The sequence below is a fragment of the Paroedura picta genome, chromosome 7 (genome assembly GCF_049243985.1).
Source record: "Paroedura picta isolate Pp20150507F chromosome 7, Ppicta_v3.0, whole genome shotgun sequence".
Lineage (NCBI taxonomy): Eukaryota > Metazoa > Chordata > Lepidosauria > Squamata > Gekkonidae > Paroedura > Paroedura picta.
In genome coordinates this window covers 63,743,828-63,762,648 of record NC_135375.1, presented here as the reverse complement: position 1 = coordinate 63,762,648, position 18,821 = coordinate 63,743,828, and the positions used below count along the sequence as shown (strand labels likewise).

General features: G+C 45.2%; 1 protein-coding gene across 7 annotated transcripts in view; it reads left to right on the top strand.

Annotated features, from left to right (window-relative positions):
* Positions 1–18,821, top strand: part of AOPEP (aminopeptidase O (putative)) — a 242,045-nt gene that overhangs the window by 218,455 nt on the left and 4,769 nt on the right. The window contains exon 16 of one of the 7 annotated variants that reach the window (XM_077344574.1): positions 17,937–17,956. The exons of the other annotated variants lie outside the window; for them this stretch is intronic. Coding sequence (XP_077200689.1) covers positions 17,937–17,956 — 20 coding nt within the window. The remainder of the gene's footprint in view (positions 1–17,936; positions 17,957–18,821) is intronic. 7 annotated transcript variants of the gene reach the window in all.

Sequence of the window (18,821 nt, the reverse complement as noted above, 5' to 3'; positions counted from 1 at the left end):
TTATTATTATTATTAGATTTATAGCCCGCCACTCCCTTGCGGCTCGTGGCGGGTAACAATATCGCAATTCCCCATTAAAACCCCATAAAACAATAATAACATTGCCAATATTGCCGGCATAGCAAGAATGGCAGCTCAACTCCCCCCCCCCTCCCTCCCACTACTAGCGGGTGGAGAGGAGGTCCTGATGATGTTTTGCTTCGGGTCCAGAACCCGAGTCCCCGTGGGAGGCATAGATCTATTATCAGCCCCGGCCTCAACCATAAACCTGGCGGAAGAGCTCCGTCTTGCAGGCCCTGCGGAATGTTGAAAGATCCCGCAGGGCCCGCAGCTCTCCCGGGAGCTCATTCCACCAGGTCGGGGCCAGGACCGAAAAGGCCCTGGCCCTGGTCGAGGCCAGGCGTGCTTCCCTAGGGCCGGGAACGACCAACAGGTTTTCACCCGCAGAGCGCAAGGCCCTGCGAGGGGCATAGGCGATAGGCGGTCCCTCAGGTATGTGGGTCCCAACTCGCGTAAAGCCTTGAAGGTTAGAACCAGAACCTTGAACCGGATCCGGGCAGCAATTGGCAACCAGTGCAGCTGCCTCAGCACTGGCTGGATGTGGGCCCTCCAAGATGTGCCAGTGAGGACCCTAGCAGCTGCGTTTTGCACTAGCTGAAGTTTCCGGATCAAGGACAAGGGAAGGCCCGTGTAGAGCGAGTTACAGAAATCTATTCTGGAGGTGACCGTTGCATGGATCACTGTGGCTAAGTGTTCGGGGGACAGGTAGGGCGCTAATAGTCGGGCCTGGCGAAGGTGGAAAAATGCCTGGCCCGCTACTTTTTTGACCTGCGCCTCCAAAGTCAGGGAGGCATCAATGGCCACACCCAAGTTCCTGGCCTGGGACGTGATGGTGAGTTGCGTCCCTGCCAGGGTGGGTAAGCGCGCTTCCTGGTCCTGCCCCCTACGTCCCAGCCACAGGACCTCCGTCTTGGAGGGGTTGAGTTTCAGGCGACTCTGCTCGAACCATTCTGTCACCGCTTCCAAACATCTGGCAAAAGGTTCCGGGGGGGAGTCCGGGCGGCCGTCCATGAGGAGATAGAGCTGGGTGTCATCAGCGTACTGGTGGCAACCCAGTCCAAAACTCCGTACCAGCTGGGCCAGAGGGTGCATAAAGATGTTGAATAATGTGGGGGAGAGGATCGCACCCTGAGGGACCCCACAAGGGAGTCTATTTATTGGGTGATATGACCACATATGGTCATGTTGACTGCCCCCACCCCACAAATGGCTAATGATGGGCCTAGAGAGGGTGGAAATGGGGGCATGTACACAGCTATGCTTCCAGACCATATTCTGCAAATTGTGCTACTTCTGAGGTTTCTCAAAGCCTGAAGAATATTTCAGGGGGTTTTCAATGATAAAAGAGTTGAGAAAGGCTGTCTTAGACAGAAAACTGGGGAAAGGGGACTCTTTCAGCTTCATATTAACTTAGTTCATGCAGCCTGAGTCAATAAAGCCCAGCCATTTATTTGATACTGTTGGTGAAAAGAACACATGAAGCTGACCTATACCAAGTCAAAACATTGACTTCTCTAGTTCAGTAATGTCTCCTCTTATTGGTTGTGGCTCTCTAGGATCTAGGATCTTTCTCAACACATGCTACCTGCAATTCTATTATGGTAGATGTTGATTTAACTGGAAGTGCTTCTGCAAAACATATGTTCTTCCTCTACACTGTTGCTTCTCTCCAATTGTATAAGTGGCAACTAAGAAGGTTTCTGCGCTACGCTAGAAGCAATTCTGTTGAACAGTGGTCAATTGGAATTTCAAAATTACCTCTGAAGGTCCCAAACTATCACCATTGCAGGTTCCTCACTGTTGCTTCTCTCCAATTGTATAAGTGGCAACTAAGAAGGTTTCTGCACTACGCTAGAAGCAATTCTGTTGAACAGTGGTAAATTGGAATTTCAAAATTACCTCTGAAGGTCCCAAACTATCACCATTGCAGGTTCCTCAAGAAATATTGATAACTGGATACCTACTGTGTGGAATGAGCTTTCCTGAGATATCTGAAGAAGGGAGTTGTGACTCATGAAAGCTCATATCCTGACACAAATTTTGTTTTTAAGGTTTGCTGTTTTCTATATGGAAGCTGGTTCTCTGACTGAAGTAATTTTTAGAGTATCAGGTTCTTGTGAGAACAGAGTACACATAGAACAATGAAGATTAGAGAAAGTGTGTGCGCAAGGATTCTCTTTTAATCAGCATTTGTTATGCAATTAAAATTGCAGACAGGGAAGATAGGACCTCTATATTGAGAAGATTCACTAGATACTGCCATGATACTCAGAGTTTCTGTAGTTCAGAGGTATACAATTAAAGCATCCATTATTCAGAAATGCCTGCTTCCTCCAAGAAAATGCTCAGAGCAGTGTAGCCCTAGCTACAGTTTATTTCAGCTTTTATTTATTTGTTGTTTATATGGTGTTCCAAATGCCAGTTTTATTTTTAATTGGTCTTGAAACACATGTAGCTATTTATAGGAATTAAGATATATTTAGGGTATATTTTAATCGTGCACTAATACCAAAGAAATGTCAGGACTTCTATATCTGGAAGAGAAATAACTGAGTAGGATCAAAGCCACAGCCCTTGTGTTGCATTTCCATTCTTGAAAATCTAGAGATACTGCACCACTAAGGGCTTCTTTTTCCTCTTGCAAGCATTATATTTTCTTTTTTAAATGTGCTAAATGTACACTAATGAACTTGTACATATTTTTGAACTTTTGTGACAAAATTATAAACTCTGTGAAAGAACTCTTAATGTAGCATTATCTTACAAGGTGAAATCAAGGGCTTAGCTGACCCTTTAAGGAAGACAACCAAGATAACATTACCATTAGCAGTTCTGCAGCCACTGGCTTGCAGGCACCCACAGTCCTCAAAAGGGAATGTTAGTTTTCATACTGACGCCGGCCTAACCAAGCAACTCTCTATATCTCCAAAGAAAGTAAGTGTCACACTGTGGCGTTGGGGGGGGGGGGGGTTGTGTCCTTGTAGGTGGCAAATTCTAGGATCTGGTCTGTGGTTTGATTTTAACTAAGTGTTGTTCAATTGAGCTTAACTACAGTTTAAATCTGTATACCAAAAAAAAAGGTGACTGTCCTAATTTCTGAAACAGTTTTTTTTAAAGTAGATCCTCTGAGTTTGAACAGGGATAGAGTACAGACTGTAAAATAACACTCAAGGTTTTAGTGGTGCAGTATATATCTTGTGCAGTTAATTCCCATATAAAAAAGAGAATAATAATATAAAGATGTTACATTTTGTAAATTATTTAAATTATATTTCCAAATGTTAATGTCTATCCTGGTGCAACTGTCAGGATATTCGTTTAGCATTATGGGATATTAATGGTTGCATAGATTATTTCACTTGAGTAGCCCAGGGATTGTTGTTAGCAGAAGCAAGTAAGACAGCTAAGTAAGTAAATCTTAAGAGGGTATGAAAGAAATGAAAATATTTTCTATAAATGTTTCCAAAGCTATTTTTAGAATTTAACTTGTAATTTTCGTATATCTGTGCTCTACTTGCTTAGTAGTATGTGACATTGTTCAAAAAAGCAAAGAAGTTTGTTGGCATTCTTACATAAGCATGTTTTTCAAGAGAGATTTGATATGTTGGGGTTTTCTTAAGTGCTGTTGTGATTGTGAATCCAATAAAGAACATACTGTATGTATTTTATTTCCTGATCAATGTAGAAAGTCATTACAAAGTTATAAATCTCACTTTCGAAATAATTGTTCACCTATATGTGTATGTCTTCTTAAGAACCTTTTTACAAAGGAGGTTTAGAGATTTATCATTGGAAAGCCAATAAGGGGGCAAGGGGTTGAGAGTGAAGAATCGGTGACCTTTGTCCAGAAAGAAATCCTTTCCACTGCAGTGCAGTGATATCCTTAGTCTTAGTCCATTGAAATCAACAAGTTTAGACTGAAGTACCACTCCATAGCAACTGGCCTATCCATGCCCCTGTCCCCAGCTACAATGGGAGTGGTCCCCAACCCCCGGTCTGGGGACCGGTGCCGGTCCGCGGATCAGTCGATACCGGGCTGCGGCTTCTCCCCGGCTGCTGCCTCGGGGGCTGCCCTGTCACTCTGCGCCGGCTCACCTTTGGTGCTCTCCAGCGGTCACCATGGCTGGGGCGCCCCCTCAGTGTGGCACTGAGCAGCAGCTGCTCACAGCGCCCCCCAGTGGGCGGCGAAAAGTCAGGGGCGCCGGCGGAAAAGCCAGTGGAGTAGGGGCTCATGCAGCAGCGGCGGCGTCCCTCAGCAAAAGACTACCCCCACCCCCGGGCCTCAGTAAAATTGTCAAGCGTTGACCGGTCCCCAGTGATAAAAAGGTTGGGGACCACTGTGATAAATCACAGGATGAATATGCAGGCTTAACACCACTGTGATAGTACAATCTAGTAGACCAGTCCTTTCTCTCTATCCATACCAGTTAAAAACCTTAACCACAGAGTGGCAAACAGATGGTAGGTGGCCCATATTCTTTAAGATATTTCCTACTAATTCATCTTGGACTAAGGGACCTGTGTGTGCACAGCCTGGATGAAGGGTACTGGCCTATTGTAGAAGCTCTGGAAAGTATGGTCACAGACTAATACAGACAAAAAGGCAAAAGTCAATCAGCAGAGCTACTGCCCTGTCACACAGCTGTATAGGATCATAGAATCAGGAGGGGAGCCATGTTCATCTGAAGTAGCAGAATAAAATGTGAGTCCAGTGGTACCTTTAAAACCAAGAAAGTTTTATTCTGGATATTTTGCGTACATGCACACTTTTTCAGTTACTTTGAAAGAGAAATCATCAACTATTACATGTAGGTAGAGGTTGAGGGGGATGTTGCTGGGAAAGGCAAATTAGAGTCAAGATGTATAAGTAACAGCACTAAATATAGCTCAGACTGGATGAAGGCAATTGTTAAGACCTGTGAATAGCACCAAATTAGCATACAGCATAATAAATGAGTTTGCAAACCGATATGAGAACGGAATGATGTTAGTATGTGTGGTTAGATAAGAACCCAATATCTCTATGTAGGCCTGGGGATTCCCTTGTCTTGAGTGTTATAGAATCATAGAGTTGGAAGGGACTTCCAGGGTCATCTAGTCCAATCCCTTGCACAATGCAGGAACTCACAACTACCTGCCCACCCATAGTGACCCCAATTTCATGCCTTAGTGATCTTCCTCCCCCCCCCCCCCCCCAATAAAAAATCTCCAGAATCCAGCCTGGCCTGGAGGAAATTCACCTACCATCCCCCAGTGGCAATTAGCAATTCCCTAGGCATGCAAGGAAGGTCAGAAGAGACAAACACTGACACATCCCTTCCTGCCCACCCACTCACAATCTGCCTAAGTTCATAAAATCAGCATTTCTGTCAGATGATTATCTAGCCTCTGCTTAAAACCTTCCAAAGAAGGAGAAGCCACTGCCTTCTGAGGTGGTGTAACTTGTAACTCAGTGATCTCTGATTTTAGTCTGTTTCTGAAATTGCTTTGCAATAAAACAGCTACTTTGAAGTTTCTCATTGAATCTCCTGGAACATTAAAGTGTTCTACACGTTTATTGGTTCTTTATGTCAGTTTTCATAGAATAGAATCATAGAATCATAGAGTTGGAAGGGGCCATCCAGGCCATCTAGTCCAACCCCCTGCTCAACGCAGGATCAGCCCAAAGCATCCTAAAGCATCCAAGAAAAGTGTGTATCCAGCCTTTGCTTGAAGACTGCCAGTGAAGGGGAGCTCACCACCTCCTTAGGCAGCCTATTCCACTGCTTTCTGTTAGTTTATTCTTTTGGTGGGTAGGGTTCGACCTGTTTGCCCTTTGTAGAGAACTTAATGGCATATATGATATTAGAGGATAAACAAGTGAATGAGGCTGAGAGGTGTAGCTGATGTTGTTATGTCCAGTGATTGTGTTGTCTGGGTGCACTTGGCAGCAAAGCTGGCATCAGGGTTTATTACAAGTTCTGGTACCAGTATCCATGTTAAAATTAGATGTTGTATTATTATGGGTGAGTTGTTTAAGATTGGGGGTTGTCTCTGGGCAAGAAAAGGTATGCCCCCCCCGTACTTGTGAAAGAGAACTGTCGCTGTTAAAGTTGCTGATAATGCATCAAATTGTTTTGAGTTGATAGCTGTATATGATTACTAGTGGTGGTCTGTTATTGTCTGTCTTGCAATTGGATTTGCTGAAGAAACAACCCCCCCCCCCCAAGGGTATAACCTGCATGCATGCTGCTAATGAAAACAACAATGACTCCTCCAACAATATTGTCATTCTTTCACAGCACAGATTCAGCCTGGCAGAGGAAACTGTTGTACTGTGATTAGCAGCATGCAGGTTGGAGAGAGTCTGGAGAGGGGGGTTGTTTCTTCAGCAACTCCAGTTGTGAGAACAGTGAAAGAACTGTATCCTCTGCTGGGGTGAGTCTGTGCTATGAAAGGTCACATACATATATCACTTGCATTGTCTATTGCCCAACTTAAATTTGGCCATGGAAACCTCTAGCCAAAAATTGTTCCCCTTTATAACTTTAATTTTTTAAACTGTCTTAAATGTATTTATAAGTCGTTTACCTCATGATCCTGATTCAGAATCCTTTTTGCTACCATGGGTAATCTGCTTTGGGGTTTCTGTGTTTAATGTCTTTGCATTGTTTGTATTAGTATACATGCAAGCTGACCATGTAGTAGTTAGTGTGTTTTTGCTATCCCAAATAAAATTTAAAAAAAACTTAAAAATGTGATTACTGCTTTAAAAACCACACTGTGAAACATGATTCTGAGCACAGTTCTGAGCACCATTGTCTACCATCTGAGGAAGATGCAGAGCTGTTTTTTGTACACTGCTTTTTACTACCTGAAAGAGTCTTAAGGCAGCTTACAATTGCCTACCCTTCCACTTCCCACAACAGACACCCTGCGAGGTAGGTGAGACTGAGAGAACACTAAGGCAGTGGTCCCCAACCTTTTTATCACCGGGTTGACAATTTTACTGAGGCCCAGGGGAGTAGTCTTTTGCCGAGGGATGCCACCGCCGCCAGCGCCCCTGACTTCCCACCACCCGCTGGGGGGCGCTGCCAGCAGCATCTGCCATGCTGAGGGGGAGCCCCAGCCATGGCAGCCACTGGAGAGCACCAATGGTGAGCCGGTGGCAGAGGGGCAGGACAGCCTCCAAGGCAGCAGCCAGGGAGGAGGACGAGGAGGAGCAACGGCCCAGTACTGACTGATCCACAGACCAGTACCGGTCCCCGGCCCAGGGGTTGGGGACCACTGCTCTAAGGGAACTTACTGGTCCTAGGTCACCCACCTGGCTACATGTGGAGGAGTGGGGACTCAGACTCACAAAAGAGATGGACTCCATTTGAACCAAAAGGGAGCCAGGCTGCTGGTGACAAATACTAAAAAAGTGTCAGGGCAGCTTTTAAACTAATCCCAGGGGGAAAGCTGATAGAAGCTGGGGAACCTCCAGTTCAGGAAAAGTCAGTCCAAAGGGATGATTGTACAAACACTCAAGGTAATAGTGATAGGAGCCTAATAGAATTTGGGAGTGATGGCACACTGGTGCTGAGAGAGGCACAGTATCCTGGAGATGTAAACACATGATAAGTGTTTATATGCCAATGCTAGAAGTGTTGATGACATGTACCTGAGAGATCGTAGGGAACTGAGATTTAACATTGTTAATGTAACCTGTATATATATCCTATCACTAAATGCAGCTGCTATACCTGAAGGCTGAAGAGTAGCAAATGTAACACAATTTTTTTAAAAGTAATCCAGAGGGGGACCAGGCAATTACAGTCCTCCCTCAGCAACCTTTTGGAGTTCTTTAAGAAAGTTAACAAGCATGTAGACACTATTTACATGGACTTTCAAAAGGCTTTTATTTTATTTATTAATTTTGGGGTTTATATCCTGCCTCTCTTGACAATTGTTATTTATTTTATTTATTTTATTTATTTTATTTATTTTATTTATTTTATTTATTTTATTTATTTTATTTATATACTGCCCTCCCCGGAGGCTCAGGGTAGTTTACATAAGAATAAGGAACAATACATAAAATGGTCTAAAAACATGTGAATAACCTTATAATAATAATAACTAATAGTTGTAACCATGATCTCTTTTGACAAGTTATCTCACCAAAGTAAATTTAGCAGTCATGGGATAAAGAAGACAGGTTCTCTTATGGATTAAGACTGAGATGGAAAAAGATATTGGGGTCATAATGGCTAATTCAGCTTTTCCCAACTTTTTTACCATTGAGAAGTTCCGGAAATAACTTCAGTCTTCAAGAAACCTCAAACGTGGTTTGATTGTGCAGAATATGGTTGGGAAGTATAACTGTGTACACGCCCACCTGGGTCCCTCCTCTCCCCCTTTAGGCCCATCATTGACCATTTGAGGGGGGAGGTCAACATGACCATATATGGTCATATCACAAATTAAAATATATATTTAAAAATTAATTAACTCACATCCATCTGAGAAACCCTTCTAAGGCTGTCAAGAAACCCAAGGGTTTCATGAAACCCTAGTTGAGAAAGTCTGGGTTAATTCAATCCAGTGTATGGCTGCAATGGAAAAAAGGCAAATTCTGTGTTAGGGATGATTAGGAAAGGAAGTAAGAATGAAATGGCTGATATTGTAATGTCCCTGTATAGATCAATAGTGTGGTCTCATTTGGAATACTGTGTATAGTTTGGGTCTCTGCATCTCAAAAAGGACATTGCAGAGCTGGAAAAAGTGCAGAGGAGGGCAACCAAGATGACTAGGGGGTTGGAACACCTTCCTTATGAGGAAAGGGTCAAGAGTCTGGGACTTTTTAGCTTAGAAAAGTGATGACTTAGGTGGGACGAGAGGAGTTTATAAAATTATGCATGGGATTGATAGAGATGACAAGGAGAATTTTTTATTTCTCTCCAAGAATGCTAGAACTCAAGAGCATTCTATGAAATTGATGATAACTAGGTTCAGGACGGACAAAAGGAAATACTACTTTACACAGAGAGTGATTAAAATGTGGAATTTGCTGCCAGAGAATGTAGTGATGGCCACAAGAATAAACAGCTTTAAAAGGTGATTAGATAGATTCATGGAGGTCAAGTCTATCAATGGCTACTAGCCATGGTGACTGAAAGGACCCTCTATATTCAGAGGCACTATGCCTCTGAATCTCAGAGCCAGCCTTGGCCTCTGTGTCCTGTTGTTGTCCATCCAGAGGAACTGGTTGCCCACTGTCTGAGACAGAATGAAATATTGGTCTGATCCAGCAGGGCTCTTCTTATAATCATATGGCATTTTTACCACTACACCTTGCTAGCTACTTTTAATAATACAGGCATTTTGTATAAATATTTACCCTCAAAAAGAGCTGGAATAATGGATCCTTCTGATGCACTGTGGGAATGAATGTCTAATAGGAAGAAATGTCACACAGAGCACAAAGGCAAATAGAGATTAGTAATATTTAGGCCCATTCCGCACAAGGTTCAATGTGGCAAATTGCTTTCGGAAAGAAAAAATGGAATTTTAAATAGTGGAATTCGGAATAACGAATGCCTGCCTTTGTAGTGGAATCCAGTTGCGTTTCAATCGTTTCCGGCAGGTTTCCGGTCTCGGCAAAAATCGCTAGAAAGGAAGCGATTTTTTCCGTGCTTTGTCCCGCCCCTGGCCGTCAATCAAATGAGCAGCCAATGGGCTGTTGTTACCATGCTCCGGAAAAACCCCTTTGCCTTTAAGAACAGGTTAAAAAGAAAAAGAAAAACACGTTGCAACGAATATGCCTTGATTCCTTAATTCCTCCTAACGTAGAGACCCATCTAGCTGGCAGCTGGCCTGTGAACTGCCGATTCATCGTTGCCATGCTCCCCCGAGTGAAACCCCCCCCCCCGTGCATGGGCGCGATTTTCGGCCGAAAATAAAGGGAACTTGCAAATGGGGCTGTGTTGTGCTTGGTGACTTGAGGCGAGCTTTAAAGCAGCTCTGTGGAGGGTCTGCAGCCGGAGAAGCCTCGCTGGTTGAATGAAGGCTCGCCGGTTCGTTGCTCTCCGCTCGCTCCGAGAAAAAAAAAATGGCCATCGCTTTGCCGGACGTTCATAGGAGAGAGCCAGGGGGAGAGACTTTGCTGAAACTGCAACAATGGTAACGCACAGAACTTTTTCGAAAGTGTTGCAGATTGTTTGCAAGAGTGTAGCACTTTCCAGAGGGTGAATCCACTTTTTGGGATTTCCCTGGAAGCGCTACAACGAAGCGCTTTTAGCGGGACTGTTTCAGTAGTGTGGCAGATTGTGTACGACATCGTGCATAACTGCATATTAGTAGCGATTACAATTTGCCACACTCCTGCTACATTAAACTTGTGCGGAATGGACCTTAATGTTGAACAAGTGTGCTTTTAAAGCTCATAATCAGTGGCATTCTTTGGCATTGTAAGAAGACGATCACTGAAGTGGGAATGTGATGGTATTATCTGACAAGTTATTGGGAAGGGCAGGTGATCAAAGAAGCGGGAATGTAGAACATTAGGTTTCAGATAACAAATTACTCCTCCCACTCCTCCTTGAACTCTGTCTCTATCTTCTGGAGTATTTGCCAGTCCTCCCAATTTGGTGTCATCTGCAAACTTGATGAGTAGTCCTTCCACCTTGAAGCTAAAGAGAAAGTGGTTGAATGCTCTGGGATATTATGAATTAACTAGCAAGAAAGCCCATTGCAACCAGGAATGCAATGGGCGCTAGGACCCAGGGGACACCAGGAGGTGCTTTTTTTTTCTGCTGCGTGGAGCTGTGAAAGGCTCCTACAGGGTTTTTTTTTTCTGCTGCCTGTCGTGGGCGTGCTGGCTTGGAGCTCCTACAGGGTTTTTTTTTTCTGCTGCTTGGAGCTGGGAAAGGCTCCTTCAGGGTTTTTTTTTTCTGCTGCCTGGAGCTGGGAAAGGCTCCTACAGGGTTTTGTTTTCTGCTGCCTCTCGTGGGCGTGCCGGCTTGGAGCTCCTACAGGGTTTTTTTTTTCTGCTGCCTGGAGCTGGGAAAGGCTCCTACAGGGTTTTGTTTTCTGCTGCCTCTCGTGGGCGTGCCGGCTTGGAGCTCCTTCAGGGGTTTTTTTTTCTGCTGCCTGGAGCTGGGAAAGGCTCCTACAGGGTTTTTTTTTCTGCTGCCTCTCGTGGGCGTGCCGGCTTGGAGCTCCTTCAGGGTTTTTTTTTTCTGCTGCTTGGAGCTGGGAAAGGCTCCTTCAGGGTTTTGTTTTCTGCTGCTTGGAGCTGGAAAAGGCTCCTTCAGGGTTTTGTTTTCTGCTGCTTGGAGCTGGGAAAGGCTCCTACAGGGTTTTTTTTTTCTGCTGCCTCTCGTGGGCGTGCTGGCTTGGAGCTCCTACAGGGGTTTTGTTTTCTGCTGCTTGGAGCTGGGAAAGGCTCCTTCAGGGTTTTGTTTTCTGCTGCTTGGAGCTGGGAAAGGCTCCTTCAGGGTTTTGTTTTCTGCTGCTTGGAGCTGGGAAAGGCTCCTTCAGGGTTTTGTTTTCTGCTGCTTGGAGCTGGGAAAGGCTCCTACAGTGTTTTTTTTTCTGCTGCTTGGAGCTGTGAAAGGCTCCTACAGGGTTTTTTTTTCCTGCTAGCTCTCGTGGGCGTGCCGGCTTGGAGCTCCTACGGGGGTTTTTTTTTCTGCTGCTTGGAGCTGGGAAAGGCTCCTTCAGGGTTTTGTTTTCTGCTGCTTGGATCTGCGAAAGGCTCCTACAGGGTTTTTTTTTCTGTCAACGACGCTGTGAGCCCGCTGCCGCCGGCGGCAGAAGGCTTCCCTTCCCCCCCCCACCCACCCACCCCCCCGAGGCTCTCTGGAGCCTTCTCTCGGCCGGCGGAGCGGGCTCGCAGCGTCCACAACGCTGCGAGGCCGCTCCGCCGGCCGAGAGAAGGCTTCCCGGCCCACCCCCCAGCCGAGGCTCTCACCAGGCGGGCCGCCATTTTCCGAGCGAGTGAAGCAGGCAATGGGGAGCCGCGCTTCGCGCGGCTCCCCATTGTCTGCTTGGGGCGGGATTGACACTCGGAGGGGCCAATCAGGAGCCGCTTCGCGGCTCCTGATTGGCCCCCCCTGAGTTTTTATCCCGGACCGGTCCCGCCCTAACTCCTCCCCACTACCCCTTACTCCTTTATACAGTCCGTGGCGCCCGTGGCGCCACGGGCTGTTTACAGATGTTAATTCATAAATGTGGAGTCCTAATGACAGCGAATCCCTAAAATATTTAATGATGAATCAGATCTCTGTAATACAAATGGTTTGTACATGTAGCATTCTGTTGAATGGGGCTTTCTTCTATATAACATATATGGCTTTATTAACTCAACTAGGGTTTAAGGCCCACTGTAGGCCCAATACAGTGGGTGCTAGCGGGCCGGCAGCAGGCTGCGGGAGGGCTCCCCCGCCCCCCTTCCCCCCTCCTGCCCAAGTCTGTGGCTTCAGTGCGGGGCTCAGAGCAGCCCCGCCATATCTTGGACATGGCGGGGCTTCTTAGAACCCCGTGCTGAAGCCTCCCCCGGCCGGACCCCTCCTGTCTGAGTCCCTGGGTTCGGGGGCAAAGGAGCAGGGCTGCCACGTCTCCGATGTGGAGGGCCTGCTCCTTTGGCCGTACTGAAGCCTCTGCCGGCTTCCCCCTCCCCCCCAGCAGGGCCGGACCATGTGGGACGGGCCTAGGGGCCAATTGGGAGCCACCCGCTGCATGGCTCCCAATTGGTCCCTTGGCCCTGGACTGACATTCGGATGGGCCAATTGGGAGCTGCTTCGCGGCTCCCGATTGGCCCCTTGAAGTTTTTATCCTGGACTCGCCCTGCCCCTTTCTCCTCCCACATAGGCCTTACTCTTTTATTTTTACCGCTCTCGCGGAGCGGTTTACAGATAGTCTCAGGAAGACTCTTATACTTACGCATAAGAAGGTTTATCGAAAACAGCAGATTAAGACAAGAGATGATTACATGAACCTGCAGTTCTTTCTCCAGAGCTGGGGATAGAGGGTGGCAGTAGGGGAGAGTTGTTGTTGTTGTTATGTGTGAAGTCATGTCCGACCCATCGCGACCCCATGGACAATGATCCTCCAGGCTTTCCTGTCCTCTACCATTCCCTGAAGTCCATTTAAGTTTGCAGTCAGGGCTGATCTCCTCTAGGACTGACCGGTTTGTTCGCCTTGCAGTCCAAGGGACTCACAAGAGTCTTCTCCAGCACCAGAGTTCAAAAGCCTCAATTCTTTGACGCTCGGCCTTCCTTATGGTCCAACTTTCGCAGCCATACATTGCAACTGGGAAGACCATAGCCTTAACTAAACGCACTTTTGTTGACAGGGTGATGTCTCTGCTTTTTAGGATGCTGTCTAGATTTGCCATAGCTTTCCTCCCCAGGAGCAAGCGTCTTTTAATTTCTTTGCTGCAGTCCCCATCTGCAGTGATCTTGGAGCCCAGGAAAATAAAATCTGTCACTATCTCCATTTCTTCCCCATCTATTTGCCAGGAATTGAGAGGGCCGGATGCCATGATCTTTGTTTTCTTGATGTTGAGTTTCAAGCCAACTTTTGCACTCTCCCCCTTCACCCGCATCAACAGGCTCTTTAGTTCCTCTTCACTTTCTACCATTAGAGTGGTATCATCTGCATATCTGAGGTTGTTGATATTTCTCCCTGCAATCTTGATCCCAATTTGTGACTCCTCTAATCCCGCCTTTCTCATGATGTGCTCCGCATACAAGTTAAATAGGCAAGGCGACAGTATACAGCCTTGCCGAACTCCTTTCTCAATTTTGAACCAATCAGTGATTCCATGTTCAGTTCTCACTGTTGCTTCTTCACCTGCATATAAATTTCTCAAGAAACAAATAAGATGCTCTGGTATTCCCATCTCTTTAAGAACTTGCCACAATTTATTGTGCTCCACACAATCAAAGGCTTTAGCATAGTCAATGAAGCAGAAGTAGATGTTCTTCTGGAACTCCCTAGTTTTCTCCATGATCCAGCGTATGTTGGCAATTTGATCTCTAGTTCCTCTGGCTCTTCGAAATCCTGCCTGTACTTCTGGAAGTTCTCGGTCCACATATTGCTGGAGCCTAGCTTGTAGGATTTTGAGCAAAACTTTGCTAGCATGAGAAATTAGTGCAATGGTGCGGTAGTTTGAATATTCTTTGGCATTGCCCTTCTTTGGGATTGGAATGTAAACTGACCTTTTCTAATCCTGTGGCCATTGTTGAGTTTTCCCTTTTCCAATCCTGTGGCCATTGTTGAGTTTTCCAGGGGAGAGTACTGCCCTGAATATCCCGTTACTTGTGAGGTCCTGCAGTGAGCAGTTCACTCCCTGATGTTGTTCAACATCTACATGCACCTCCTCATGCAGCTAATACAGAGTTTCAGGATGGGATGACATCAGCATGCTAATTCCACCCAGCTCTGTGTTGATGGATGGCTGTCTATGCATGTCTGGAGGCAGTGGCAGATTGGCTCAAAGGGAGTCAACCGAAACTGAATCCAGCTAAGACAAAGGTCCTCTGGCTGGGCCGGTGTGCCTAGGTGAGGTGCTCCAACTTCTGGCTCTTGACAGGCTCCAGCTAACAGCTTTGACTGCCATCGGAAGCCTGGTTGAGGTCTTGGACTCCTCCTTATCAGTGGAGGCTCAGGTCACAAATGCTGCCTGCCAGGCTTTTTGCCATCTCTGCTAGGCCTGGCAGAGAGTGTCTTATTTGTGATTCATGCAACCGTCACTTCCAGATAAGACTGCTGCAACTTGTTCTGCACTGCCATTGTTACCTGCAGCACCATACGTACTGTGCTTGGAAAGAAGATGACCCTGAATGTAAGATGATTCCCTCTAAAAAACTTACGATCAAAAATAGTTTTTAAAATTATTCTATGCAAATATAAGACTACTCTCTCTTTTATGGCATGCCTAGGAAAAATCTTTTTCATTTGATTAAATAGTAGTAGCAATGTAAAAAGAGGTAGAAGAACAAGAACTGTTTTTTGGTACCCCACATTTTATTACCTGAAGGAATTTCAAAGCAGATTACCCTTCCTCTCCCCACAACAGACATCCTATGAAGTAGATGAGCCTGAGAGAGTTCAGAAATAAACTTTAACTGGCCCAAAGTCACCCAGCTGGTTGCATGTCAAGGAATGGGGAATAAAATCTGGTTCTCCACTATGCCACGCTGGTTCTCATACTGTAATAATGTTTTATGATTTGTTGTGTTGAAGTAGTAGTTATTGTATTACAACTAAGCCATTCATCTGTTGCCTTTTGTGAGCCCCCCCCTCAGTGCATCAAGACTTTGCTGTCAACTATAGCTTGTCACTATGTTTTTGTAAGTCTTTGCTCTTCATATAGCTTAATATGGCCAAATTTGTAGGGACAGCTCATTGTTTCTGATTTATCGTTATTTTGAGCACATAATGCACTGTTAAGCCTTTAGGGAAGGAAATTATATTAATTATATCAATTTCATGAGGTAAAAAAGTGGCACTTGCTCAGTCTGTTGTTGAGTTGGTTACTACTTCAGCTCAGTCATGATATAATGAGCTAGGCTCCAGGGAAGCAATTACTTCAGACAAAAGATTCTCTGGCCTCCAAGCTATAACTCCATCTCATTTTTTTTTTAAATCTTAAAATGATTCTCTTGTGGCGCAGAGTAGTAAGGCAGCAGACATGCAGTCTGAAAGCTTTGCCCATGAGTCTGGGAGTTCAATCCCAGCAGCCAGCTCAAGGTTGACTCAGCCTTCCATCCTTCCGTGGTCAGTAAAATGAGTACCCAGCTTGCTGGGGGGTAAACGGTAAAGATTGGGGAAGGGAATGGCAAACCACCCCGTATTGAGTCTGCCATGAAAACGCTGGAGGGCGTCACCCCAAGGGTCAGACATGACTCGGTGCTTGCACAGGGGATACCTTTACTTTTACCTTAAAATGGATGCCAAAGGTGCCATTTGGAAAGCCACAGAATAAAATGTTTTCAGTTCAAAACTGATTCCTTAAGAATTTGAGCTGAGATTTGCAGACACTTCTCCTCCCCCTGTAATTGTCCTTTGTAATTCTTTATATCCAAGAATCAGAAGGCCAACTCTAAATCCAGCTCTGAGGGACCCATTATGTACGGGGGGAATAACGCACATGGCGGAATGGCGGCGACTAAAATCACGGATAACACACAGTGCCGGCTGCAACCGGCCACAGATTCGGTGCATGCCGCCGAAAAAGCCGCGTTAGCGAAACGTGGAAGAAAGCGCAGCTTCCGGGGGACCGGGGCGCAACCAGAAGTGGTGCCGGGATCGCCGCGTGCAAAATCCGTTACTCTGGGTTTTGCCGCCATCGCGCCCCGCCCCGTGCATAACCGGTGTGCGTCGCATCTTCCCCCTCCACGTTTTCCATGTTACCCGAAATCGCCGTTTCGGCGGCCGTGCATAATGGGCCAGGCTGAAGCAACAGTGTCTTCTCATTGTTTGGAGCATGGTGTCTGCAACTGCCAATGAAACTTGAGGGTTCTAAGTTACTTTAGAGACAGAGCAGATCAATATTATGGAGTAATCTAACAGTCTGACCAGAAGCACAGTAATGCTGGATATTGCTAATCAAGTTCAGTTTGTGTCATTGGTCAAATCTTTGGCTCTCCTTCATCAGCAAGAAAAATGGAAAATTTCCATTTTTCCTGCAGTTTCTTACATTATGCCTTTGTTTGGCTAAGAACGACATTTATACACGAAAAAGGATTATAATCCATTCCCCTTTTATAGCTGTTTGTTAAACTGCTCTTAAAACATGACATGTTAATAATTGTGGATCTTGTTTTCCTGTTCCTTGAATGGAAATGCTTTTTCTTTCAGCGTAACTTAATAACTTTAAACAAAAATCAGCATGAAGACTGTTCTTCTCTGCTTGTTCCATCTGGTTTTGCCTAAGGTGTATTTTTCTCGTACATTTGTGCTTAAGAAGGTGTTTTACTCCTGACAAATAGGTTACTATGACAGTAAAATTTCAAGTGGTAGGAAATAATAATGTTATCTGTATTTTAATGTTAACAAAATGTATTGGTACAATTATATATATAGGATTTCCCTAAGCAGCTTACAGTGCAGAACTTTCTAGAAATGTAACAGGAACTTCCTTCTTAAGAGCTCCTTGTACATGCCATGATTTTGAGGGAGCACTGCCCTTTTAATTGACAGGTGTCATTAGCTGTCTTATTTTGTTTGTGATATTATTTCTGCATCAGCACAGACTGTGAGCTCCACTTGAAATCTTTTTGAAGATTGTTCATTCACTCCTGCACAGTTCCCTGTATGCACCCTCCCTGATGCTGTTGGTGTAGCAGACAGTTCACAAAGTGCACAGGATGGAAGAAAAGGCTCCTCCATATATAGACCGACTGTTCTTTTGAGGAATGTGGGAAAGCAATGCTTGCCTTTTCACAAGGCAAGCCAGACTGTATTTATTCCGCACCAACATGAGAGTTGCTTTAATCTGTCAGTTCGGGGCTGCCCCACGTGCCTATTGTGAATACAGGAACAACATAGTTGTTGACAACAATCCAGGAGCGGAATCCACTGGGTAGCAAAGACTTCTGGATTGGTCCTATCCCCATCGAGTTCCTGCATTATATTCTCTGTGGCAATGATGTGCCATGGGGAAGCAGCTTCCACACTACGAAGAGGCGAGTTTGAACAGGGTCGTTGTTCTTCATAAATGGGGGCAGATCTGCAGTTAGAAATCAAGAATCACTGTCAGATTCTGATTGTTGGTATCCTTTATTTTGAGGAAGTGCTTCCCCATTAGCAGTTGGGGAACTTTTTTACCTCCTCCTTTTTAAAAAAGGCTTTTAACATATTTTATTTTTCCTGTTCCTCTTTTTCCCCTTGCTTTTATGTTTTAGTCAAGGATGTCAACTTCCAGGTTGGTCCTGCGAATCCCCCAGAATTACAGCTCATCTCTAGACTACAGAGATCCGTTTCCCTGGAGGAAAGTGGAGTCTTTGGAAGGTGGACTTTATGGCATGGGGCCATCCTGAGGTCCCCGTCTTTCCCAGGCTCCACTTCCAAATGTCCAAGCGTTCCCCATGCTAGAACGGAAGCCCTCTTTCCCTTTCCCTGCCAGCAGCCAGGAGCCTGGCCATGCAAGTATTGCATATTTTCTTCTTTAGATTATAGCTGGCTGGATTTATCTTCCACACCACCTTTGGAAATTTCCCATTGAAAGAGCTGCCAAGAAATACGATAACTAAATTAATTACAATAGAATTATTAAAGCACTAATTGATGCTGGCCAGCAGGGCCATTTCCATACTACCTGCTATGCTCTCGGAGGCTGAGGCTGCTAGGCAAAGGACAGCCAGGTTTCCCATGCCTCTAGGCATAAAGTGGCTATATTTGCGATCCAAGTGCTATGAATGCATTCTTAGTGAACATTGTTGAAATTGTTCTGATTCACAATGGGCTAAGAAAACCCCAATCGCTATAAAACATTTCACAGTATTGGTCTGGTTTGAAGAGTATATTGAATTGCTAAATTTTAATGTTCTTGTTTTTAAGTGTTCCACCCTATGCTAATTATTTTTCCTTATCTTTTACAAACTGTTAGCATCTGAATTTGTTGAATGGCATATATAGTATTACAACACTCCTATGAAGCTGAGTTTTGTGTGCTTTATTTAATTAGGCAGGTTGTGTTTTTTTTCCCAGTCTGCCTGCTGAAATGATGGAGAAATGAAGGGTATTGGCCAAGTGATGAAAACCAAATTGGTGTCAAAAGTAAAAATGTG